Raw genomic sequence first — 26,304 nt, 5'->3', positions numbered from 1 at the left:
GACTCAGAATAGGACATTAATATTAACTTAGTTGTGAATATTACGTATGAACTGTTTCACCAGCAATGAATATTGTTTTGCTTTTTGAAATGTAAATAGCCTTTAGGGAAGAAGATACTCTGTGGGGATCTTGTCAGGGAGGTGCTGGTGAACTCAAGCAGGAGAATGCCAAGTTCCTAAAAACTCCCCAAACCAGAGACAGACAGATGAGATGAGGTAGAGGGTAAGGACAACCTTACCTGTCATCAAAAACATCACTCAGAGCATTTAGCACCATTTTTAAAAATCAGTTTAGGATGTTTGCCTTTCTTTCCTGGTACTCATGTCCTGTGATGGTGGTTTTACCTTGCAGCGCTGCCAACGACATGCTGTTCTTTCCAAACTGACAACATGCAGCAGTGAAAAAATACAACCCAAACAGTGGATCCAGCCGCAATCAGAGTGGTAACATTGCACATGCTCCAGACAGGACAAGCACGCAACACAGTGCTGTTCTCTTGGTGGAAAAGAGAAACTTTACACCATTTTGGAGGTTCAGTGTGGGCTTGGTGAAAGCAGCTGTGAAGGTTGGAAGAGGACAGTAGGCTTCACTCCATAGCCCTGTTGAAAATGTTACTGGTTTGGTCTGTGGATGCAAAATCAGTTTCTCATTCCACCTTTGTGAGAGGGCAGGGGGTGTACCCACTTTCAGAATTAATCCTTAAGCTGGCTCTCTAGTTTACAGAGATTGTTTCCTCTGAAGAAAAGTGTTTGGAGGCATCTAATAGTTTAAAATTAGGAGGAAGAGTTAATCCCTCAATAATAAGGAAGCAGGGTGGGGAAAGGCTAATTTAATATACAGAGACTAGGACTATGACAAATAGCTGTTGAATTTGCTCAAGGAATCTGATGTAAATGCATTTGGAAAAAAGCAGGAGGAGAAAAACAAAGAAGGCTATGTGTGGGATAATTATATTCTCTGTGTTTTTTACAGTCTTGCTTTGAAAAGAACAGAGTTTGTAAATTCCCAGTGCAGGCCTCTGGGATGGTTCCAATTGGGATCAGCAGCTGTTAACTGAACACAAGACCTCAGCTATAAGCTATTGTCAAGAAGGTGACTCAAAAGGCAGTTTGAAGAATTGTCATACTGATGTAGAAAAAGAAACATAAGAATTGTAGTAGTAGTAGCTGTAGTAGTAAGTGCTACCTACTTTTTGTAGCAGTAGTTAAGCTGTAGCTGTAGTTAAGCACATTTCCAAATCAGTCATGCTATCTTGTTCTGTGTGTTTGTCAGCCATGAATGCTAGCAGCTGGACATGGAAAAAGGACCCCTTTTAGGGATAAGTTATGTTCATGCTGTAACATCTAACAATTTAAATGGGGATGTAACTGAATTTCCTGTACACCAGAGATAATCAAATATGGGGAACACATAAGAAACTATGATTTATAACTTCGTTTGCTCCTAGAACCACTCAGTTGTAATTTGTGGGGTGTGTGTGTTTGCCTTTTTTTTCCTTTTTTTTTTTTTTTTTTAGCAAGTATGTGCATTTCACTGTACTTTTCAGCCTTTGTGTATAACACCTCTGTCTTTCTACTTTGTCTTGGTAGTGTGTGGATATCTCAACTTTCTACTTTCTGTTTTGTCTTGGTATGTGTGTGGATATCTCAAGGATAATCATAAGCAGAACTTCAGCAAAGCCTGTATATATATTCCTTCCATATGTGGAAATTCATGTTTGCATGGGTTAAGTCAACTTAGTAGCAGTCCTGAAGAATTCTGTGGGATGGCTAATTGTTCTGAGAACTCCTTATTTGCTAGTGAGCATGTAAAACATCTTTGCTCTTCATAAATAAGTCATTACACTGCCATTAAGATGAATGCCATCACTTAAAATACTTAATTGTCCTGTTTTCTAGAGAGATTTTGTATTTTTACTGACTAATTAATTCTGCTGTTTTAAATCATGATTTCTATTTCAGAAATTTTCTATCATGATGACCACTTTTATGTCTGTATTGAGCAGAAAAGATACAAATCTGTTACCCTTTCAGGAGGTAAAGAAAATCAACTCTTAATCTTTTGAGAGGCACTCGGCAGATTAAGCAATCTGTTACAACAATCTGTACATGAATCACCATTTGCAGAAGTACTTCATGACATTGCTAATTCTGTATTATTTATGTAATTTTCCTATGCAAACAAGAAATTGTAGGGGAGTGTCATGTTATGGTGGTTAACATGACAAGACTTCTCACACGATAGCGCTGAACTTACTGTCTCTAGTCGTTTCACTGTTATGTTACTTGGTATCTACTCTAAACCCAAGAGATACAAAATGTCTAGGAAGATCAAACTTTTATCAAACATTTCTAAAGGCACTTTAAAAGAAAGCCTAATCAATGTCTTGATAATAATAGCAATATTGCTATAAACTGGGAGTACCACTGGGCTGTGTACAAGTCAGAAGGTAAAAATGGCACAGAAAAGGTGAATATGACATAATTGCTCACTATCCAGTATGGAAGCTGAAGGGTATCAAAGGAAACAAGGAGATGTTTGATTTTAAACTATGAAAAGGAAGAGTTTTTAAATGCGATGTGTAACTAAGCTGCAGAAGGCCTTGCCACGGAATGTTGTGGATGCAGAGACTTAAATCAGTTCATAGAAATTTGGACAAACCTGTGGAAGCATGCTCAGTTAAGGGATGTTAAATGCAAAGACCAAATTTCTGGTTCAGAAAGTCCCAGGAGCACTGTTTGCTGCAGTCCTGAGAGTTCTGGGAAAATGCAGTTTAGTGTGTGACCCAGTGCTCACATTTCACAGATGTGGCAGCTAGCTTTCTTGGTGTATTCCCAACAGGTAAACCAACACAAAAATGCTGTCAGATGCCTTTATGATAGGCATTCTGTAGTCATTCTCTTAGGGTCACACAGATTTTAAGTGAAATTTTAAGTTAAGCTACCATTACTCTTTCTTCATATCTCATAGTAACATTAATACTTGCAAAGTAATTTTGTATCAAGAACTATGTGAAAAGAAAATTGGTTTTGATAGAAGAAGAAATAGTGCAGGGAAAATGCCATGATATAAGTAGCTGAGGGGGCAAGGCACCATTCTGGTGAGGGAAGGGGTGGAAAATGTGGTCATTTCCAACTGCCTCCTTTCATTGTGGGACTGGCATCACTTGGGAAAGTAATTTTAACCTTATGGCTACTTTAATTTCCTGTTCTGTAAATTGGTAGCTGCTTAACTTCCTAGCTTAGTGAACAGTGATTTTAGTTGTACTTCAGGCATCTTCTGAAAGAGTAACTAGCTGTGGAAGTACCAAAAGGTTCTCAGTAGTCTTGTGCATCTGAAAAAAAAAAAAAGCGGGAGGGGGGGGACAGTGCTAGGGATTTAAAATCCATCTAATACTTTATACTTTCAGAACACAGGTCTTTTGTACTTCGGTTTATACCTTTGGGGAAATTTCTCTAAGTGTAATAGATTACCTATGCTAGATTCTACTGTGTTACTGTCAGACATGAAAGTTGCACCACTCTTGTTTCATTTTGATTTTTCTCAAGTCAGAAAACAAGAAAAAAAAACTTCTACTAACAGGGCTTATGAATCCTTTCTAAAATGAGTAGTGTTATTCCATTAACAGGCTAGACTTGTCTATTTTTCAGTTTGAATGCTTGGTATGTAATAATGTGTCGGCCAAAGTCTTCTGAAGATAAATTTGTTCAGTAAAACTTGAAAAAAATTATTATGGTCTTGAGTAAATGAAAAAAGTATTTCTGGTGTGCATGCCTTCTGGACACATGCAAATAATAAATCTTAAAAAAAGAGTAAACTGTTAGATACTTTTTTTTTTTCTCACCTCCTTTAATTTTCTGAATCATTTTACTATAATGTCAAAGTTTGCTTGTGAAATATATCCAAAGATAATTTAGACAGTGAAACTTATGGGTGTAAATCATTATGAAGTTTCCCAAATAACAGTATTGTAGCCTGGAAATACTGGATAGACACATGGCCATTGTGTAGTAGCTATATATATAGTTTTATATTTTTTAATATACTTTACTATATTTATAGTAGTTATATACATAAATGCAAAGTTAAATATATTTTTAAGGAGTATCGTTAAGGGTTGGCAACCATACATGCACATGTGAGATTTTTAGCTACATGATCAGATGTGTTTATGTCTGTATGTCTATGCATCCTGAGGATGCAGAGAATCCTTTTCTAGTAATAGGAACTTGGCACCTTCAATATAAATAAAACCTAATACATCAAAATAACTACTCAGTCTGCTACTAAATTAATCTGCATTTCATTTGCGAAGATATGGCAGTAATTCTGTTCTTTGTAAGACCGTTACTCATTCAGACTTCCACTCTGAACTTTGTGTCTTTTATTTCGACTTTTGTTTTACAACCAACTATTGTTTGCTATTAGTTTCTGATAAGCAGTATCAACAGTTTTGTCAGAGCCAGCAGTAATTAAGGTTCTTAAACTTTAAGCCAAGTGACTTCTTTCTTAGTGAAACATCACATTTGCAAGTCTTCTAATCAGCCTTGAACAACATCACATCATTTTAAAGTGTTGTTAGAAGTTCATTAAAAAGTAATATTGTCTAAGCAAGAATTGCATCACTGACTGTTCAAACTATTTCTCTTTCTGTTAGTTCAGTCCATCTCAGTATTTTCTGTGGTAACTATTTAAAAAGCTCCTTAGACTGTTTAAAAAGGTAACTTTGCATTTTAAGTTGATCATAGCTTCGACTTGAATGACTGTATGATAGTCAATGCGTTGTTAAATGTATTTAAAATACTGATTTTGATTCACATTCCTTGCAGGTGTATTCTGCTCCCTCTCTTGGGAATGAAGCCCCCTCAGCAAAGCCTCTTTCTGCTTGTGGATTCTGTCGATGAGGGCTGTAACGTTTCTGAGGGTGAACAGACTTCTACGAGTTTGTCTGGAACAATAGCGGAACTTTTAGCTGGTCACTTTGAGTTCTTCCCTCCCTGGCTGCTTCTCCTGTGTTCTGCCCGGAAGCAGAGTAAAGCTATTACAAAAATGTTTACAGGTGAGTACAGAGCATAAGAAGTGTTAGCTACCTGTAACTAAAACGTGGTATTCACAAGACCCATGATCATTGCTGAAAATACTGATGCATGCTTAGTTCTAAAAAATGTCAGTCATAACAATGACAATTCTAAAAAACACACATTCCAGTTCACTAAAGACTACAGAAAGCTTAAATCAGCCAAACACTTTTGAGGTAAGTTACGTCTTTGCAGTACTTCTGCAAGGAATATGCTGCTTCTGCTTTGACTTTTCCTTGTGCTTTGCTAGTTTTAAAAAGCTTTGAAATAATGTGGTGATGTGGAAGTATGTTGGCTGTGTACGCCCATTCCTTGCAACCTCAAAAGAATATTTTTTTTCATCTGCCATTAAAATCTCTCCCCTCATTTTCAGAAAGCAAGGAATAATCTTTGAAGGTGGAAGTTGAAAGCGGAACAATGTAGATGGGGATTCTTGGAGTATACTTTTGGCAAAGGTTACACAGTAAAAAGTTCTTTACAGCTTCATCCAGGCTTTACTGTGTCATGAGAACATTTCTTCACTATAATGACATTGTTATTGGAAGTTCTCTGAAATTTAATAAAGGGCAATATCTAGACTGGATTCCAGGCCTATATATAAAGCCTGTGTGTATTAAGACCACAATTAGGACAAAAATGTGATTATAGAGCATAGACCCATAGGCTTGCTCTTTTCCACAGTGGCAAAAGGTCAATGGGATAATTGCATTTTGGAATGAAGCACTGTATTAATCAGTGGCAGACATGAAGATTGGTATTTGGGAGCATGTGAGAACTAAAGGAAATGTTGGGGAAGCTTCACAGGCCTCCTTTGGATGTTCATGTGAGAATAGTTTTGTCAAAGCTTGGCTGATTAGATAAGTTGTCATTGCCAAAGTAACAGACAAAACTTTCTTCAGAGCAGTTCCATTTCCTTTCCATTGAATCATATAATGTTTTAGACTAGTCCTAGAAAATTGCTGTTGTCTTCTAAGTGTGTTTCCAGATGGAATTCCTGACAGGAAAAATCAGCCGAATTAATGGATATGCCTTTAAAATAAATGTAATTTGAATGAGTTAATTTCTCCTTTCCACAGAGGGTGACTTGATGAATAACATAAAGTTGATTTATGATAATAAAATCCCATCTTCACCGTGGAAAAGGTACAGCAGGAAAAGAATGAATCTCAAAGTAACTGGATAGAAATTAAGAAGAAATTTTAGGGTCTGTTTGGAGGAATTAGTTTTATCCGCTATGAAGGAAAATTGTGACATTACAGCCAATGTGACCATTGCCTGCTTAATACATTGTTGGATGATTTTCCTGTTTACAGCTGTATTCAAGTTTGTGAAAGGTATAGTGAGAATGTGAGGAGCGTGGCTGAAGCTTTTGTTAAATTCAGACACATTGCAAGTTTGTGTTGCAAAACTTGAGATAATGTTGATTTCTTTTCTAGTTCTAGCCTAACAAGGATAGACTGTCATTAGAGCTTGTACTGGGGAAAACTTTTCTTCTCCTTTATGGTATTTGAATGCTTACTTTTAGCTGAGCCAATTTATAAAGCTATTTAATTGGTGAGCACACAGAATTCAAGATCAACAATAAGTATTTTTTGCCCTCATGACTGAAGAAATAAGTGGTGTATAATAGAATGCTATTGTACTGAATTTCTAGTACTTCCAGTTTCACAGAAAATAAATGTTTGCAACCATAATGATAATATAATCACTGTAAATTTTCATTAAATTTGCTTCTTTGATTTGGAACAAAAAATCCCTCAGTTTCACTCTTACTTAGGAAGATTGGAATTCTTTCAGGATTATTTTAGGAAAATGTGTCCCATCTGTAGTTTTTTCTGCAAAAAAATTTGGAGTACAATATGAAATATCTGTTAACCAATATTAATTTGGTTACAGTCAGTTTTCACTTAAAATTTTCATGCAGTGAAAACTTCCTCCAGGTATCTGCTGAAATGAGAGCTAAACCTATTTGTCAGCAAGTCTTATCAATGACCAGGAGCAGGATTACTGCAGTGGCCTGGTCCTGACAATGTTTTTTGGGTGTCCAGTACAGACGAGCCTCTGCAGGCATCTCCCTAGCCAAAAATAGTGGTGACATGGAAAAGAGTACAGTCATTCTCATCCAGTGGCATCTTGCCACTGCTGGTGGTGAATTCATCATCTCTACTCCTCTAAGAATGAGAAAAGAAGGAGGAGTGTTTGTTCTGATCCTCTTTGCTCCTTCTCTTTTGTGGGCAACTTTCTTAAGTAAGTTAAATAGTTGTGCCTGCATGTCTGCATCTGCTGCAGATGTGTTCTGGGCCCTTCTGTGTTCCGAGATTCTGTAGTAGCACAATGTGCTACAGATTTTTGCCCTTACTCAGATTCTCAGCTTTCATTAATTAGAAATGAAATTAAAAAAAAAAAAAAAAAAAAGGTTTTGCCTTTTGTGGCTGCGGAGACAACCTCAAAAATATGAACCAAATGCAAAATGATTCTTGCATGAGCCTGCGGTCACCCTCCACAGTGAGAAGAAGCCAGCCAATTGAGTAAAAAAGGAGGGGAACAGATGCTGGTGTCCTCCTGCCTTCTCTTCATGTGTACTGTCACAAACTGCCATATCACGTCTCTTTGTTTTTCTTACTGACTTTTTCCCTAAATTTAACAATTCTCTGTCTTGTGCCCATAATTATCAAGATTAGCTGCCACATCATCCCTAAATCTTGAAAGCAAAGCAGTTGTTCTTACAAAACTAAATTCCCTTTTTAAAGATCCATCATATTGGTTAAAAACTTCAGGCATTTTAAAATCAGGCAATTTTATTTAGCTAAATCTGAGTGAAAAGCAGCTAATTTGTTTAATAGCATAAAGGTCGATAAAAGTTCATATGTACAAATGTGCTATTTATTGATTCAAAGAGGCTTTTTAGTTTTTAATAGGTGTTTACTTAATTTCTTCTTCTGCTACATAAATCAATTATCTGTGGCATCTGGCTCGATTATACCCCTCAATTACACACTGACATTCGTCATCCAAAGAATTCCTTCCAATGTGAGATGCGTGAGTGCACCGGTGTGGTACAATGCATGCCGATGTCACACCTCAGGGAGCCCTAGTTTTCATAAAATTAATGTTAGATAACAAAGATGCTGGAAACTACAATAGGAAGAATCAAAAGTGGACCTGAAAGGGTTCAGTTTAGCCTCAGAGGCAGCTTAAGCTTTGTTCACCCACTTACCCGTAAGCAAAAGTAGACAATCTGTCATTCATTTGTCACCTTCCTTTCATCTGGCATTCAGTTCCAGACAGCCAGATACTAAGGCTGATATTTAGCCAAACTTATTCTGGATTAGAAATCTTGGGACCATGTCTTTCTTATATTTCTACTATTTGCTGGTTCTGGTCTAAATACATGTGGAGTGTTGCTTTTGTTGCACCCTTTCCTAAAATTAAAACTGTGGAAACTTTAGAGAAATGGAGTAAAAGTCAGCTCAGCTTCCTGGAAAACTCAAACTGTTTGATATCTGAAGCTACCCAGCTAGTCATATTGCTGAAACCCCAAATCAAATCAGTGGCCTGGTTTGGAATTGAACATTAGCTGCCATTCCAGAAAATAGATGGCATAAGACCACTTGAGGAGAGACTGTTTCAGAAAAGAAAATCTAAGTTGTTGTCTGATTTTTGGAAGGTAGGAATTTAGTTGGGTGGTTTCATGTTACTTTAAAGTGTTTAATGGGAGTTGGATTTTCACTATAAAAGATCATTTTTATATATTTATGTGGTTTTAAAATTTACTTCTGTAGTATTAAAGCTTTGAAAAAGTGCATTTGTTGTTCTTGTTTGGTTTTTAGGAAAAAAAATAAATTATTTAGAAGGCTTGGGGAAGAAACTGTGAGCTTTTAATTACTGTTTCCTTTCTTCTCGTTACCACTTTTGGTCTTTTTCAAAGTGGTCTGATTGCCACTTTGAAAACATGATACTAGGGCATTTCATATTTCCTTATAAAAAGCTGTGTGTACATTTTGAACTTATTTGCTTTGTCATTCAAGAGGGAAGACTAAACCGTTTTGAATGGACTGTTACCTGCAAATCTAGTGAAATAAACTTCTGTGCAATGACACGGACCAGTGAGAGCAGCAGATTTCAGTGTCGGTGTCTCTTAGCATCTGGGGTATATGCAGTGAAATTTGTTGTGCATACTATAGTGCCAGTGCACTAAAAGCTAAGTGTTCTACTTGAATTTTCATGTGCATCTTACTCTGCTGGATACCTTACTCATTTTGAGCAGGTGTGCATAAATGGTTATAGAAATACCTTATTTAATATATGCTTAAAGTAGCAGTGTCAGCTATTAATGCCAAACCATTGCCGTGTTTTTAATAATTTCGATTATTTTAAAGCTAACAATGCAGTTAAATGAAATCTATTAAAATGCACTTAAAACTTTTGTAATTTAATTATGTAAATGTATTTAAAGATATGAAAGTAAAAGGATATTTTTAAGTGTTTTCTGGAACCTGCTAGGTAATAGCTTAATTTTATTATTAAATTTTGAAAAGGTTGACATACTGTAAAACTATTTATATAGCCAAGATACTACTTTTTCTTTTTTTTTTTTTTTTCCTTTGAATGACCCTGGATCTTGCCAAGAAATACATTTGGAACTAATTTGTTTAGAGAACTGCCAGGTATTTAATATATCAAGAAAATCCATATTGGAGCTCCCATTGGGTTGAAAGTGATGTGTTGTAAGAATTTTAACAATGAAAAAAAGCAAATGTTGAGGGACTTCAACTTCTGTCTCCTGCTCTGCTGAGCTTAAGTAGTTCATGGGAATGCATCTGAAACAAAATGAGCTTTCTCTTAATGTTTTGGTGCTTCTTGCTCATGAAAGTGACTTATTATATGTGGTAGGGTTGAAGAGCAAGTTTGCAGGATCTTTGTTTAAGAATGTAAAATGACCTCATTTGTTGAGGGGAAAAAAAACACAGCTTTGTTTTCCTCCTTCAAGCTAGCAATAAGAATTTGAGATTATTTTTTTAAATAATAGTTCTATCTATAAGGCCTTCTTTGAATTATTTGTTTATTGTATTATGGCACGGTGCAGTGGTTAAAATTACCTGTTTCTGTTGAAAAGTCTGTTTCAATGACAGTTTGTTAATCCCAGGCCCTTAAAGAGCAGATCATGCCTGGGATGTATGAAGTATAGTGTGCTGCTTGCTATACAGACTGGTCTTCAGATTCAGTATAGAGGATCTCATTAACAAGGAATGTTTGGAAATACTACAAAAGAAAAAAACCTGAGTTTTAGCTGCTGTGAAAATAGAGCCAGTCAAATTGTTTAAATTCTTGACTTCTGGAGTACTCACTGGCCTGAAGTCTTCTGAAATTTGTTTGGCTGAAGTGCTTAGACATTCAGTATATCTTAAGTAGAGAGTAGGGCGATATTGTTCACTTTTTGGGAAGCAAAATGAAAATTGGTATTCAAAGAACATACAATATAAGGAAGTCTTTTGCTTCTGAAGCACACATACTGGGACAAAGATGCTTGAACAGTTATCACCCTGCTAGCTTTCATGTGAAGGCTGAGTATCAAGGGACGTGAAGTGTAGTTGTCAGGCAACACTGAGCATTAGCTGAAAAATCTCAGGGTTGCTGTTGTGAGTCAATCAGAGGTTTTCTTGTGGGGAAATGAAATTTAATTCCTGTAAGAACAGAAAAAAAAACAAACCAGTAATTTTAAAATAAAAATAGCTCACATAAGCAGATATATACTGGAAGGAAGGATGTGGGCATGGGATTAATGGGAGAGATTGGGTATGTTGTGAGCAGAGTCACTTACAACTAACCACATTGAGGAGGAGTTTGCAGAGCGCATTGTCTATTCTCATTCAGCCAAGTGACAGGTACAGAGAGATTCAGAGAGCTGGAAGGTGGGTGAATGCAGTGGTTGCATTTGCTCTAAATTGAGCAAAAGAGTTGTTCCCTGCACACCAGACAACTGTGTGTTGTCTGTTTACAGGGGACACTTGTGTCTGTTTACAGTTCTGAGTATGTATTCAACTGTGAAGGCATGCACCAAGCAATGTCCTGGTTTTAATGCCTCTGTTTTAATTTCTGTATCTTCTGAAGGATCCTAACCTAGAAACATTCACTTGAAATGGAAGCTTGGGATCTGCAGGATCACAGGGCAGTGTCTCTTCTTATTCAGTAAAGTTTCTTATAATCAAGTACATAGTAAATTGATCAATTATGCCATTCTGCAGGTCAGGTTAGGATGTTACTTAAAGTTCATGGCCTTCTTATTCACAAATCTTAAAGAAAACAATCTTATCAGTGTAGTCTTAGCCTGAGAAGTGACTGTGCAAAAGTGATTTGATTTTGGGGAGAAGCATGATTTTTGTTTAGGTATTCTATTTTAGTTTAGGTATTCTATTGATTCACTCCTGTTAGATTTGTAGTGCTACCATAATTATTAAGGGGAGAATAAATATTTTAGTGACACTACCATAGTTTACCTCTCAATTCTAATCTGTTATGTTTGTACAATACTCCTGTAGACTAAACAATTAACAGAGTGAGCTTCATGTGACATTCAGAACCTCTGCTGAAGACACTTGGGAACAAAAAACACAGGTCTGTTACCAGGTGTAATTTTCAGTCAGAACAAGCTCACAAACTGAGCAGTTTGATCCACCGAATGTTTAAATACAATGAAAAATACAGATTTGAAAGTAATGTTCTTCTGAGTCTCACTTAAAATTATTTGTTCCATGGAAAAGGGGCCAAAATTGAATGTGTTGCTCTGTGGTTGCATTTTCTTGAGTATAGTTTGGAGGTTAGTAACTCCTTTTGTTTGAGAAGCAAAGTTCGGTGGTTTTATGACTAGCTGAGCTGACTGTAAGGAAATGTTTGCAATCTAGTGTGCTGGAGGAAGAGATTACAGCCTGTTCCTGGAGAAGTGAGGTACAGTTCTGCCCTAAAACACAGTAGTTTAAACTGCTGTGCCTGTGACCTCTGTGGTTTTCCCATAGCTTCCGGAAAACTAGTGTTCAAACAGTGCAATGTGTCATTAATCAAATAAGGTAGCTCTTCATCAAATGCTTAACTTGGCACAACCAAAGCATTCTTTTAAATGGCAGGAATAGCTGTGTAGACCATACAACTAAATCTCCATTCTACCTCATTCCCAAAAGCCTTAAGGCCGCTCAGGTTGGCCTAGGGACTTCTTTGGATGTGCTGCTAAGAATAGTGTTCTTCGCTTTGTGCAGGGAAGATATACATACACACAGGTAGGGAGGAGATGTACACAGTATGTATGTGTGAAATAATTTCCCCTTTTCCCGTGAAGAGTAAACAGGTTGGAAGAGCAATGAGATCACATGACTGTGAGAAAACCTGTTTCCTTATAAAGTGAGTCACTTACCAAAGAACGGGGGTGTTCATCTAAACCTCAGCCCTTATTACTTAAACTAGGTAATTTTCAGTGCATACTGAAAAACTACTTTTGAGGGTGTCTCTCTGTTATATTGTAAAAACTATCTTTTAAGAGAAATTAAGGTGATCAAGTTAAAGTGATCGATATACGTAGATCACTTTAACATACGCATATTTAGCATATTCACATTTAGCATATGCATCATGCATGTGCACCAGGTGTGAATAACTTCTTCTGTAATATATGAATAAAATAGTTGTCTAAATTTAAATAGCTGAAAATTAATTGGAATTCCATTGTTAACCACATTGGAGAAGGGATTATTCCTTTAATGATATACTACTACTTAATAAACTTACTTCAGTTGCAGTTCTGGTGGGTTTGCTTAGGTATTTAGTATTGTCCAAGGTAGGTGCAATGTGATTTTTAGTATTTTCTTCATTAGTAGCAGGTATTGCTTCTTATAGTAGATGATGATAAAAATGCATCTATTATCAAAGTTCTTTGGTATTCTTATTTACATTTAATATGTGTACACACAAAATATATTATTGTGGGTGTTCTCTACACAGAAAGGTCTGCCATTTATTTATTTAACATTGAGTTAAGGAAAACTAGATTAGAAATAATAATAATATATCTTTTCCTTTTTAATAGGTTTTCGAAAAATAAGTCTGGATGATCTCCGAAAGGCTTACATTGTGAAAGATGTGCAGCAATATATTCTGCATCGTTTAGATCAGGAGGAAGCACTGAGGCAACATCTTACGAAAGAAACTGCAGAAATGCTGAATCAGCTTCACATCAAAAGCAGCGGCTGCTTTTTGTATCTGGAACGTGTCCTAGATGGAGTTGTGGAGAATTTTATTATGTTACGAGAGATCCGTGATATTCCAGGGACGTTAAATGGCCTCTACCTTTGGCTCTGTCAGAGGCTTTTTGTGAGAAAACAATTTGCAAAGGTCCAGCCTATTCTTAACGTCATTCTTGCAGCCTGTAGACCATTAACCACAACAGAACTGTATCATGCAGTGTGGACCAAAAATATGATGCTGACGATGGAAGACTTTCAACGCAAATTGGATGTCCTGTCAAAAGTCCTTGTTGACGGACTTGGAAATACAAAAATCTTGTTTCATTACAGTTTTGCAGAATGGTTGCTCGATGTAAAGCACTGTACACAAAAATACTTGTGCAATGCAGCAGAGGGACACAGAATGCTGGCAATGAGTTACACTTGCCGAGCAAAGGATCTAACACCATTAGAAGCTCAAGAGTTTGCATTGCATTTAATTAATTCCAATTTACAGTTAGAGACTTCGGAGCTGGCGTTATGGATGATATGGAATGGCACACCTGTCAAAGACTCGCTGTCAACCCTAATTCCTAAAGAACAAGAAGTATTACAGCTGCTGGTAAAAGCTGGTGCTCACGTCAACAGTGAAGACGACCGCACATCTTGCATTGTTCGGCAGGCTCTGGAGAGAGAAGATTCCATTCGCACCTTGTTAGACAATGGAGCATCAGTAAACCAGTGTGATTCCAATGGGAGAACGCTCTTGGCCAACGCAGCGTACAGCGGCAATCTCGATGTCGTTAACTTACTGGTTTCACGGGGAGCAGATTTAGAGATAGAAGACACTCATGGGCAAACAGCACTTACCTTAGCTGCTCGACAGGGACATACCAAGGTTGTCAATTGCTTGATTGGTTGTGGGGCTAATGTTAATCACACTGATCACGATGGCTGGACGGCACTGCGATCTGCAGCGTGGGGTGGGCACACAGAGGTGGTCTCTGCGCTCCTTTATGCTGGAGTCAAAGTTGACTGTGCAGATGCTGATAGCCGAACAGCACTGCGAGCAGCAGCTTGGGGAGGACATGAAGATATTGTGCTGAATCTGCTTCAACATGGTGCTGAAGTTAATAAAGCTGATAATGAGGGCAGAACAGCTTTGATTGCAGCCGCGTACATGGGGCATAAAGAGATCGTGGAGCACCTGCTGGATCATGGTGCAGAGGTAAACCACGAGGATGTGGACGGAAGGACTGCGCTGTCTGTTGCTGCCCTTTGTGTACCAGCCAGTAAAGGGCATGCCTCAGTGGTTAGCCTTCTAATTGACCGCGGTGCTGAAGTTGATCATTGTGATAAAGATGGCATGACTCCACTGCTGGTAGCTGCTTATGAAGGACATGTAGATGTTGTCGATCTACTTCTAGAAGGAGGAGCTGATGTCGATCACACAGACAACAATGGTCGTACACCCCTTCTGGCAGCAGCCTCAATGGGCCACGCATCAGTTGTAAATACTCTCTTATTTTGGGGTGCAGCTGTTGATAGCATTGATAGTGAAGGGAGAACTGTTCTGAGCATAGCATCTGCACAAGGCAATGTTGAAGTAGTTCGGACTCTGCTGGACAGGGGACTAGATGAAAATCACAGAGATGATGCAGGCTGGACACCTTTGCATATGGCAGCTTTTGAAGGTCACAGGTTGATATGTGAAGCTCTTATAGAACAAGGTGCTAGGACAAATGAAATTGATAATGATGGACGCATACCTTTCATATTAGCTGCACAAGAAGGCCACTATGATTGTGTGCAGATATTACTGGAAAATAAATCCAATATTGATCAGAGAGGCTATGATGGGAGAAATGCTCTCCGGGTTGCTGCTTTAGAAGGTCACAGAGATATAGTTGAACTGCTGCTCAGCCATGGGGCAGATGTAAACTACAAAGATGCTGATGGCCGGCCAACACTTTATATCTTAGCATTAGAAAACCAGCTTACAATGGCTGAGTTTTTTTTAGAAAATGGTGCAAACGTAGAAGCAAGTGATGCTGAGGGAAGAACAGCACTCCATGTTTCCTGCTGGCAGGGCCATTTTGAGATGGTGCAGGTGCTGATAACATACCATGCAGATGTGAATGCTGCAGATAATGAGAAGAGATCAGCTTTGCAGTCTGCTGCATGGCAAGGTCATGTGAAGGTAGTGCAGCTTCTCATTGAGCATGGAGCTCTGGTTGACCATACATGTAATCAAGGTGCTACTGGACTCTGCATTGCAGCCCAAGAAGGGCACATTGATGTTGTACAAATATTACTGGAGCACGGTGCTGATCCAAATCATGCTGACCAATTTGGGCGCACTGCAATGCGTGTTGCAGCTAAAAATGGACACTCTCAGATCATTAAATTACTGGAAAAATATGGTGCATCTACTCTGAATGGTTGCACACCATCTCCAGTCCACACAATGGAGCAAAAACCCTTACAGTCCGTCTCTTCTAAAATGCAGTCCTTAACAATGAAGTCAAATAGTTCAGGGAGCACTGGTGGAGATATGCAGCCTAATATGCGTGGCTTATCTAATGGACCTGCTCATGCCTTCAGTTCTCCTTCAGAGTCACCTGATTCTACAGTTGACCGTCAGAAGTCATCTTTATCAAATAATTCCCTGAAAAGCTCCAAAAATTCTTCTCTCCGCACCACGTCATCAACTGCGACTGCTCAGACAGTGCCCATCGATAGTTTCCACAGCCTGTCGTTCACAGAGCAAATACAACAACATTCCCTGCCACGCAGCAGAAGTAGGCAGTCTATTGTTTCTCCTTCTTCCACAACTCATTCCCTAAGTCAAAATCATAACTCGCCAAGTAGTGAATTTGAATGGAGCCAAGTAAAACCTAGTTTGAAATCAACTAAAGCTAGCAAAGGGGGGAAAATGGACAACTCCAGTAAATCTGGGTCAGCTGGAAAGAAAATAAAACAAAGTAGTTCCTCCCAACCAAAAGTGTTAGAGTATGAAATGACTCAGTTTGATAAACGAGTACCTATTGCCAAATCTGGGACCAGTGTGCCGCTTAAATCAATGCCGACAGAGACACAGTGCAAAATTTTGGTCCCTCCAGGTCAGCAAGAAGTTGGTCGGTCTCAGCAGCAGTTCCTAATTCACCAACACAGTGGAGAGCAGAAGAAGAGAAATGGAATTATGACAAATCCAAATTACCATCTTCAGAGCAATCAGGTTTTTCTTGGTAGGGTTTCTGTCCCACGAACAGTGCAGGATAGAGGGCATCAGGAAGTTCTGGAAGGCTATCCTCCTGCAGAGACAGAACTCAGCCTTAAGCAAGCCTTAAAACTTCAGATTGAAGGTAGTGACCCAAGTTTCAACTACAAGAAGGAAACACCGTTATAAAAGGTAACCTATCCAAGTACAAACGAAGCAAATGCTTTCATTATGTGCAAATGTATTGCATCATGTGCATTTTACGTACGCTAAAATCATGTTTCATTGTCGCTTATATCATAATGGCTTTCTTAATGAAAACCATGAATTTTAAAATCTTAACCTGGCAAATATTCGTTTTGCTGTTGTTTAAAAGCATCAACCGTAGAGGAATTGGGTCACCATCATATTTTCTATTGCATTCTGATTGCTTTAATCATACCCCCCCATCACTGATGGGTGACTGAATAAACCAGCAAATTTCATGGAGCATTGATTTGGAATTTTCAAACATACTGACAGCTGGGAATTTTAATGCTTGCGATTTTCAGATACAGTAATTATTTCATTTACAAAAATGGATTTTCAGGAAGCTTCTGAAGATTCTTGTAAGTTACAGGCAACCACTTATGTGGATTTGGATTTTAAATGTGAAATCTCAGTAGTATAATTATCTACAAATTTAAAAAGTTAAAATACTAAGCTAAAGCTTTGGATTTATGTTTCTGTAACTGTGAGGGTAACCTTCCTATGAGAGAGATGGCATTTTTCAGAACAAGATTAGAATCTATGTTATGGTGCCAATTTTCTGACCGTTCTGTAGTTCTTAATCATTGGAGTTCATTTAGATTTCTTACATTGTCTCCCATACTGCATTTTCAGGGAATTTTGTTTAGCTTTTTCAGATATAAAGTGTCAGTGAGTCAGCTAAAATAGAACAATTTTCTTCGTCTTTGAGGTTTATCTTTTTGAGGGCATTGGGAATGTATTAATTAATATGTTTTCTATTTGAATTTCAAAGAAGCAGCATCTTTGAAATGCATGCGCATCTCTTATTGCTTATTTGCTTTTTTGTGACAACATACTTTTTTGTTTGTGTAAATGCTGCTTTTTTGACAGATCAGATTGCTGCTCCTTAGAGCAGGAATGTTCTTGCTAACTGACTCAGTTCTGCAGGTCAGCACGGACTGCAGGTTTCTAGGACAATTGCAGGTGGTGCAGAATCCACAGATGGGAGGCTTTCAGCTGTAAAAACACATAGTTTTTTTCCCAAAATGGCCTGGAAATGTTTTTCACTTTAATGGACTGCATCTCTCTAGATGTAGCTGAGATCTCTTGGGAACAGCAGAGTGTTAGAATATTGTGCAGGACTGTAAGATGTTTACTTGGTGTTGGCATTTTGGTTAAATTAAAATGTTTGAAACAATACAATGTTTTAAAAAAACTATATACTAGAACCTGTGCATTAGTAAAATAAATGCATGTATTGGGGAGTTGTCAGATGAGCTCTGGGGCAGGCAAAAATGAAGAGGCGGTAGAACAGGAGCAGCCACAGAAAGGAATAAACAGGTGAGAGAGCATGGGCCCTAAATCTTTTATAAAAGTCAAAAGGATTTCAGATTCCCACAGTTCTGTGTCATGTCTAAACAGGATTTAAATTTGTTTGTATTTTTTCCTGCCTCCATAAAACATATTAAAACACAATCAGGAATTTTATTTCCTAACTCTGATGTAGCTGTGCCTGATATTTATTGCTTGCTTTCATGTCACACTGTATTGTAAATAAATCATATGGTTCTGAGCTAGGATATATCGATTTTGACCTGACCTGTCATCAAAAGACTAGTTTTAATGAATTTGCCATCTTTGTTGATTTCAAAATATAAACAAAGCAGGGAAAAAAAAAATTTGAAGACTCCACATATAATTTTAAAACTCAAGTTGGGGTTTTGCCATGTCTAGAACAAATAGTGCTTTATTGAAAATTCAGTAGTACTGAATTTTGTCAAGTACTTGATTATGCAAGTGGCTAAGCATTTGAGGTGATGGATAACTAAATGGTTCGTTCTGCTTTTTCTCTAATGATTTTTCACTGCTTCATTTTAAACATGGAAGCTTAAAACAGTTTTATGTGGATTATGAATTGCTTGGTGCAGGCTATAATTTACCTCCTTTATTGCCAAGTCATGAACATGAAAACAGTAATTTCCCTGACCAGTGAATAAATTAGTCACCTGTGGAGAATCATATCGGAACTACTCCACTGGAGCACTGGAGGAATGGCTTTCCTTCCTTGGCTGCCACTTCTGAACTCAATTCGGGAAGCTCTCCTGCTGTGGGGACATTGTAGCTACTTTGGATGATAGAGAGAGCACAGGGAATCAATCATGGGATTTGAATTTAGGCAGGAAATACTTTTTGTTATTGTTGTGTTGTTGTGTGCTTTTAACTTCAATTAGAAATTATATAGCTGTCTTTTTGACAACACTGGTCATATTATGGAGTCTTTCAAACTTTAATATTTTTATTTTGTACTTTCAGGCCAATTTTCATGATGCTACGAACAGAAGTGCTTCTGCTCCGAATGATTTGTCAGCTGGCTGGGATGAAAGCATACAATGCTCGTTTAGTCCACCTAGAAATTCAAGAATGTGATTATACAGTACAGTTACCTTAATTACTGTAACGTGCCTACATTTTCAGGCTGCCTTCTCAGTATAACCCTCTGTGCTTCAAAAATTTATTTTGTGTACTTTGTATTTAATACACAGAATGAGCACTTTTTTTTTTTTTTTATTGCAGAAAGATATATGCTATATTTCTCTGACAACAGCTGAAAATGGTAAGAACAAGGAATTCTGATTTTCTATTCCAGAATGCTTGGTAGAGGTGCATGTGCCACAGTGAACTGTGTATGGAAAGGCAGTGCTATTTGTATTTATTTTCCTGTGGCTAAAGAAAATAAGCAAGCAGTTTGTCACTTTTGCATTGTTGTATGGTCAGTTCCCTGTGTTCTTCAAGAAGTTCTCTCCAGAAATACATCTCTTGTAACAGTATTTTATAAATACTGTACTTGTGTGTTCTGTCTGTGTAATCGCTGTTCAGTGGTAGGAGTCAGACTGCAACCATCTGCAGTATGTTCGGGATTTTTTAAGAGGCAAAATCCACTACCTGGTACTGCAGCTCCAAATCTGGATGGATGCGACCACTGAAAGCAATAGGCAAATTTGCTCTTGGACACTTGATCTTAAATAGCCTCTGTTATTGTTACAGTAGTGAGGTAACCGAATATGGGTATGTTTTAGGTGCTAAAGTAAAAGGTCTGATCCTGCTTTCATCTATATCTTTATACATTAGAAACAGCTCTTTCGTTTTTCCAAGGTGAAGGATTGTATTGAGAATGTCAGCAAATGAACCATGGAGAATATGCAGTGAAAGTACAGTGGAAGAGCCAAACGATTAGTAATAGTGTTGTCTGGGGAGTACAGAGTTTACTGAGTTAGCCCTGTCCTGATACAATAACTCTTTTAAAGCACAAACTTGTATGAATGTGGTTACTGCTTCAGATGGGTTAGGTAGAGCCAGTGTGAGTGTATCTGTACCTGGAGCATGGTTGATCAGCAGTCTGGATAGTCCATCTATGGATAATGGAAAGCTGGTTCCACACTCTTACAGCAGAATTTTGCTTGCATGAAAGAGAGCAAAATCAAGGCTATTGTTGTGAAAGTGAACAGTATGAATTTTTCCTTTGAATGTGCACATCTTACTTACACAGCTCTGTGAGTGGTAAAACGAAACAAGTGGGTTATTTTCTCCTACAAATGCAAGTTATATTCTACTATTCACCGTTACGCAGCCTTGCTCTTTAGAAAATAAGCCTATTTTTGTATGAGTATTTCTTCTAAAGGCTTGGGTTTCATCTTTTTCATACTCAAATTCTGATCATTCCAGAAATAAGATGATAAAAAACTGAGGTTATTTTTCATAGAGGATTAATTAGATGTATGGCTATCCTTACTTAAACTTCAATAAACGACCCCAGATGTGTATGTAGTGCATCTTCTGAAGCACTAAAGGGCTTCATGTCATGGTGTTCATGATTATCAATCATCGGAACATTTCTTTTTTTAATATCTTGCACCTCCATTCTTTTTTGCTTGCTCCTAAATGTAAAAAAAAAAAATAAAATCTTTTACAGTCAGGCATTCAGCCTCTAGTAAAATCAGATGTTAAAAGTTGACACACAGCAATATTGATTATTCTGAATGTTTCATGTGTTGAATTTCTTGTCCCCATGGGACAATTATAAAATAAACATAACAGGAGTCTGGCAGAATGGCCTTGAGAGGGTTGGTGGCTCAGTAGAGAGAAAGTATCGAACAGTTCTCAGCAAACTTGTTCTGAACCTCAAGTATAGTACATTTGCAATGCGGTGCACCACAACTTTTCTTAGTTTTAGATATGTGTTTCATTCTATAGGAGGAGATCCCTGAATGCCGGCATTTTTCTACTGACCTTTACTGTCATTGAGGTTATATTTATTTAATTTTATTGTTGTGTTATTAATTGCACCCTGTGGACAAAGGACATAAAGGTATGGCCAGTTTCACAAGGGTCTGCAACTTATAGATAGCCTGGTGGGTTTTGTGTGAATAATATTTACATTTGAAACACTTAATGGAGAAACCTAATATCCAAATCAGCAGAAATCAGACCTGTTGAAAATGTTTTCAGAATGACAATTCCTAGAGATTTTGAATATTGGAACAGACCGTGAATTGCTTTAAAATACCTAATTCTTCAGAAGGTCTGTGTAATTCCACATTGCTGTTGTGTGTGATTTTTTGATATCATTTGTGAGGGGGTTGCATACAAAGAAATTTGCTGTTCCCCCATTTGTTTGCTCTGTTCTGCTCTTTCACATTTGTACAGTCAAGGGGAGGTAAATGGAGTTGCATAGCCGTGACTCAGCATGGTTTCCTCTGGCAATGTCACAGTTCTCACAACCAAAAAAATCTGACTAAAATGTAAATCCTGATTCTCTTCATCCCATTTCACTGGCCCTTCCAAGGTCACCTCCACAAGACATCTGAAATTCTTGATGGGAGAAGTAGGGAAAAGGACTGGTTTGTGGATGACAATATCAATACAGTATGCGTATGGAAAAACTTCAGAAGAGAAATGCGTTGAGAGGTACAGAGGCACAATTGATGCATTTTTGTCTTCTCTGTGATCAGTGTTGAAAACATTACCATTTATTTAAAAATAAAAAGGTGTTTTCCCTCATCAGTTACTCTGCTATGCAAATGTCTGTTATGCTGAATATTCCCCATCTGAACTCCTCAGTTAACTTGGTTTGCAGATAGACTGTTTTTTCCTGGAGTGGATTGTAAATAGCCTTTAATGTACATTGAATGAATTTCACATTGTAAAATTTTTATTTTATTCCTTGTATTATATTAAGCAAAAATCCCTGTGTATATGAAAGTGCATAATAAATATATTTGCTTTTCAGCAGACATCTTAACTGTTTTAATTTTACTGCCTTCTTTCCTGGGACATCTCAGGAGAAGGTTATTAAACTTAAAGGTCTATTAGCATTTGTGTAGTACTTAATGAAACACAATGTATGTATCCAGTAGGCAGTCTAGGCTAGCAAACCTCAGACCCTGACATAATCCAGGGTGGACAGAGCTTGGAGCAACCTGGTCTACACCAGGAAGGTGCCCCTGCCCATGGCAGGGGTTGGAACTGAATGAGCTTTAAGATTCTTTCCAACCCAAACCATTCTGTGATTCTATGATTGTGTGACCCTGCTTATTACTCAACTGTTCTTTTTGATAGTAATCTGAGTCAATTCTGAACATTTGCAGGAGAAAATTTGTTTCATCTTCTTTTGATTAAAATGACCCTTTTATACTGTGTATACCAGGAGGGCAAATAAATTCAATATTTCAATTGCTGCTAAGTTCTTTACCTTTCAGATGGTATTTGTTAATGACCTCTTCAGTGTTTCTCCATAGTATTTCCAGTTTAAACAAAAGCTCACTTACTGATGGTAACTACTCATTTTCTTTGAACTTGCTATTAAAAAAAGGGGAGAGAAGCTTTCCAGTTGTTGCAATAATCCCATTTGCCTCTGTGATCTTGTCTCACTTGTGCTTTAGATGATACACTCATTGGCATTTCTCTGCAGAGTTGTTGCTTGTGAAGGAAGAGTTTAGTTGTCCCTTCTGCACATCATGGTTCAAGTTTACCTCCATATAGTCCAGGTCACGCTGCTTCCAGCAGTTGGTGCTCACTGATCAACTGATTTCTAGATTAGGAGAAAGACGAATTGTTTGTATCTTTTGGCTTGTTTTCTGTGTATTTCTGTGGTTTCTCACTATAATTATTGACCCTCTTGTTAAGTTCTTTATGTCTGAAATAACAAAGTATGAGATGCATTAGTTCAGTGGCTACTTTTCACTGAGGCAAAGAATCATTTTCACTGAATTAATCTTTGAGTAAGTTATATTACATTCCAGAGATACATTTTCTTCAGATAATCACTGTAATAATATTTAAATAAAATTATTCAGCACCTGGTTTTAATCTCTTATTCTATGGAATGTAAACAGTTATGTTGAATAGCACTTTAAATCTTCTGTGGGAACTTTTAGAACGCTTTGGCTTGTGTATTACATGTATTTTCCAATGTTGGCACAGTCAACTAAAACTTTTCAGTTGGAGGCCCTTTGAGAGACAGCAGTGAGAATTTGGCATTGATCTAAATCCTAATCATTTTATGCTACAAAGAGTCACAGAAAGAGGGTATGGGACTGAGAAATCTACTTGGCAAATCATTTTATTAAAGTCTCCAAATTTATATATAGGTAATATATAAACAAATTGACCTTTAGAATGAAAATCTAATTTGATGGTGTCCCAGGAAGACCTACTGTTTGCAATTCTGTTCTTGCAACTTTGTATCAGACCAGCCAAGTCACAGAACTACAATTATAGGTAGATTTTAAGCTAGAGAAGTAACTTGTAATGGACTTGTGGTGTCTGCAGGAATTTAGTTTGATTCCTGTAATGTTTCTGATGAACTCAGAACACAGTAAAGGATTTTGTGGTTTGGTTTGGGACCTTTTTTCATCTCTGTGCCTCATTAGTTCATCTTGGGCTCACCAGTCTGTTTGTAGTTGCTTTCTGGGGCATGCTCCAGTGTTTGCATAGGAGAGTGCCAGAACTACAGTAGCTTTCTGCCATTGCTCTTGTGTGTCCGTGAAAAACTGGAAGGATGATTCAGGGGACAGCCACGCCAGATAGAGCTAATCAGAAAAATAATTGCTGCCACTTCCAGTCTGGAAGGTTTGAAGCAGTCATCTCTGGTTTAACGTTTTCTTTCAGTTGAAGCACTAATTCTGGGTTTGTCTGAATCACTGTTTCCCTATCCAGTGCCTCCGGGTGTATCGCACGGATGTGCATTTCAAGTAAGAGTCAATCTTTGCTGAAGGACTTTATTCAGAACACAGTCTGCTGTTTCTGGGGGACAGAAATAAGTTCTTCGTGAGAAGCATTTTGAAGCAAATGGTTTTACAAAGAAGCATTTACAAAGACTGACATCTTTAACTTCCAAGTCTACAACCGTGTTTGGAGTTGTTCTTATTACGTTAGTCTGCTACAGAACTACTTCTGTTTTACTTGCTGTTGTTCTGTGTTAAATAGGCCAGGTTCCAGAAACCCTCATCCCAGTCTGATTCCTATTCTTAAATTTTATTATTATTTTGTTTTTTTAAATGATGATACTTTGCAGGGTTAAGATGAGAAGTCTGACTCGCATAATGTGGGCAAGCTGCTGCTTCGGTAACAGTGGTTTTCCAGCTGTGGTCTGCAAAACCCTCATGATTCATGAATGAATTTTAAGGGCTTCATGAAAAGTTAACCAAAAAAAAAAGGCAAAAAAAAAAAAAAAAGCAAACCCATTATCAGACAATTGGAATTCATAAGGGGGCCGTAGGCATTTGCAAATCAAAACCCTCAACTCTAGAGTTTCAGCTAAATAACTTATTGGGTTTAAGGCTAAAAGTTTTGGATTCACAAGTTGATTTGGGAGCAAATAAAAATGCAAAAAGTTGGAAAGCTGTCCCAGGCACCTCTTGCAGTTTTTCCAGTCAAAGCTGAGCAGTTGGAATGTGATTTAAGAATACGCTTGTAGTTCTAATGACGTTCATTACAGACCTAGGACAAATCATAAACACTTCTTGCTGGGGAACAGCACCTCTACATAGGCTGGTATATTTACTTTTTTTTTTTCCTGCATGCAAAGCTAGTATTCCTGAAAGAGAAGGAAGTACACTGAAAAGTGTGGTCAGATTAGCAGCCGAGGAGTGTAATGGAAAGGCCAAACCAGGGAAAGTTAAAGTGGGTATTCATAATATTTCATTTGACCGTGTCAAAGATTTTCCATTTTTTACTGCTGGGATGGTGATGATAATGTACATTGCCAGAGCTGTACTCAGAAAGGCAGTCCATTTTATTTGGAACTGCCAGAGAGGGCAGGAAGTTTTTAAAGAACCTTTTGCAAGATGTTTCATGCCTTTAATAGAGGAGCTTGCCAGCAAAGGAGCCTCCTGGTTCCTGATGACATTAGAGAGTTCTTGATGAAGCTGATACTCTGAAAATACCAAAACTCCAGAGAAGAGAGTTTGAGGGGGGTAAAACAGAATAAGCTGCTGTGGTTTCAGGTCAAGGTTTGGGTTTTTTCTCATTTAATTTATTTCATGTAACTTGTTTTCAGTCTGCATTTCCTAAAGGGAAATAGATTATTAAAAAACTAAAATCAGGTAAGTAATAGAATTCTCCTCATGATGAATTAAGGTGTGAGCACAGCTGTTGAGTACTTACTATGTCTTGGCAAACATTAAGCAACCTCATAGGGAGACTGTTTAAAATTCAAGGCTTTATTCATAGATGACAAGGTGGACTGGACCTTTATTTTGATCTATTCTGTCTTCTTCCCTTATAATGGATATTCAGTTTACCATTGTATTTTCCCCAAGTACAAAACAATCCAGTCTTATTCAGTAATATATCTGGACAAAATGCAATGCCAATAATAATAGTAATGTAATAATTATATTTCTTTTTTATATATCGCTCTTATAAAAGGTATTACTTTTTACCAATAAATAAATTTAAAAAACAAAAATCCTCTTTACAGAAAAGAGGAATATTTAGTTAAATAAATGTTTTGCCTGTAAGTCACTTAACAAGCCAAAAACAAAGGCAGGAAAAGCCCCTGGGTCTCTCCCAGCATTTGGCAATTCTCCCACCTTGAATAACCCGTTGTCTGGCATTAACTCATCCCCTGCTTTTTTTAGTTGCTCTTTCTGCACTTGCAGGAGAGCTCACTGGAGGCCATCCATGCAGCTGTGAGCGGCCAGCTCCAGCTCTATGGGCAGCCATTCAAGCTGGAGCTGGTGGAAACGAGTCTGCTCCACTCTGTAGGCCCTTCGGCTAGGATGTCTGTATGGGTGGGCAGAGGGCTACCTCCCTCCGCCCGGCGTCTGCTCAGCTGGCCAGGCACGTGGGAGAGCTGATCACACTCATTGCTACTGCAACCAGCTCTTTCAAAAGCTCCCCTTGAAATAAATAAATAAATAGATAAATAGGCTTATCAAGGAACCTGACTGACAGCTATGGAAAGACTCCAAAGTTTTTCCGACTTTGGGAGAAGCCATACTGAGCACACCTTCATGTTCTGGTGCCAGTTTTCTCTGAATGTAATACTCTGAATTGAATGGAAGA

The 26,304-nt window shown here is 37.8% G+C and overlaps 1 protein-coding gene across 1 annotated transcript; it reads left to right on the top strand.

Annotated features, from left to right (window-relative positions):
* Positions 1-4,840: 4,840 nt before the first annotated feature.
* Positions 4,841-19,553, top strand: ANKRD50 (ankyrin repeat domain containing 50). The gene is made up of 3 exons (XM_080639075.1): positions 4,841-5,060; positions 13,154-16,701; positions 19,051-19,553. The coding sequence occupies exons 1-2, from the start codon at positions 4,856-4,858 to the stop codon at positions 16,696-16,698; spliced, it is 3,750 nt and encodes a 1,249-aa protein (XP_080495201.1). The 5' UTR covers positions 4,841-4,855; the 3' UTR covers positions 16,699-16,701; positions 19,051-19,553.
* The last annotated feature ends 6,751 nt before the right edge of the window (positions 19,554-26,304 follow it).

The sequence above is a fragment of the Psittacula echo genome (assembly GCF_963264785.1).
Source record: "Psittacula echo genome assembly, chromosome: 1".
In the NCBI taxonomy this organism is placed as follows: domain Eukaryota; kingdom Metazoa; phylum Chordata; class Aves; order Psittaciformes; family Psittacidae; genus Psittacula; species Psittacula echo.
Note: the sequence above shows the minus strand (reverse complement) of the source record. Positions and strands in the feature narration are given on the sequence as shown.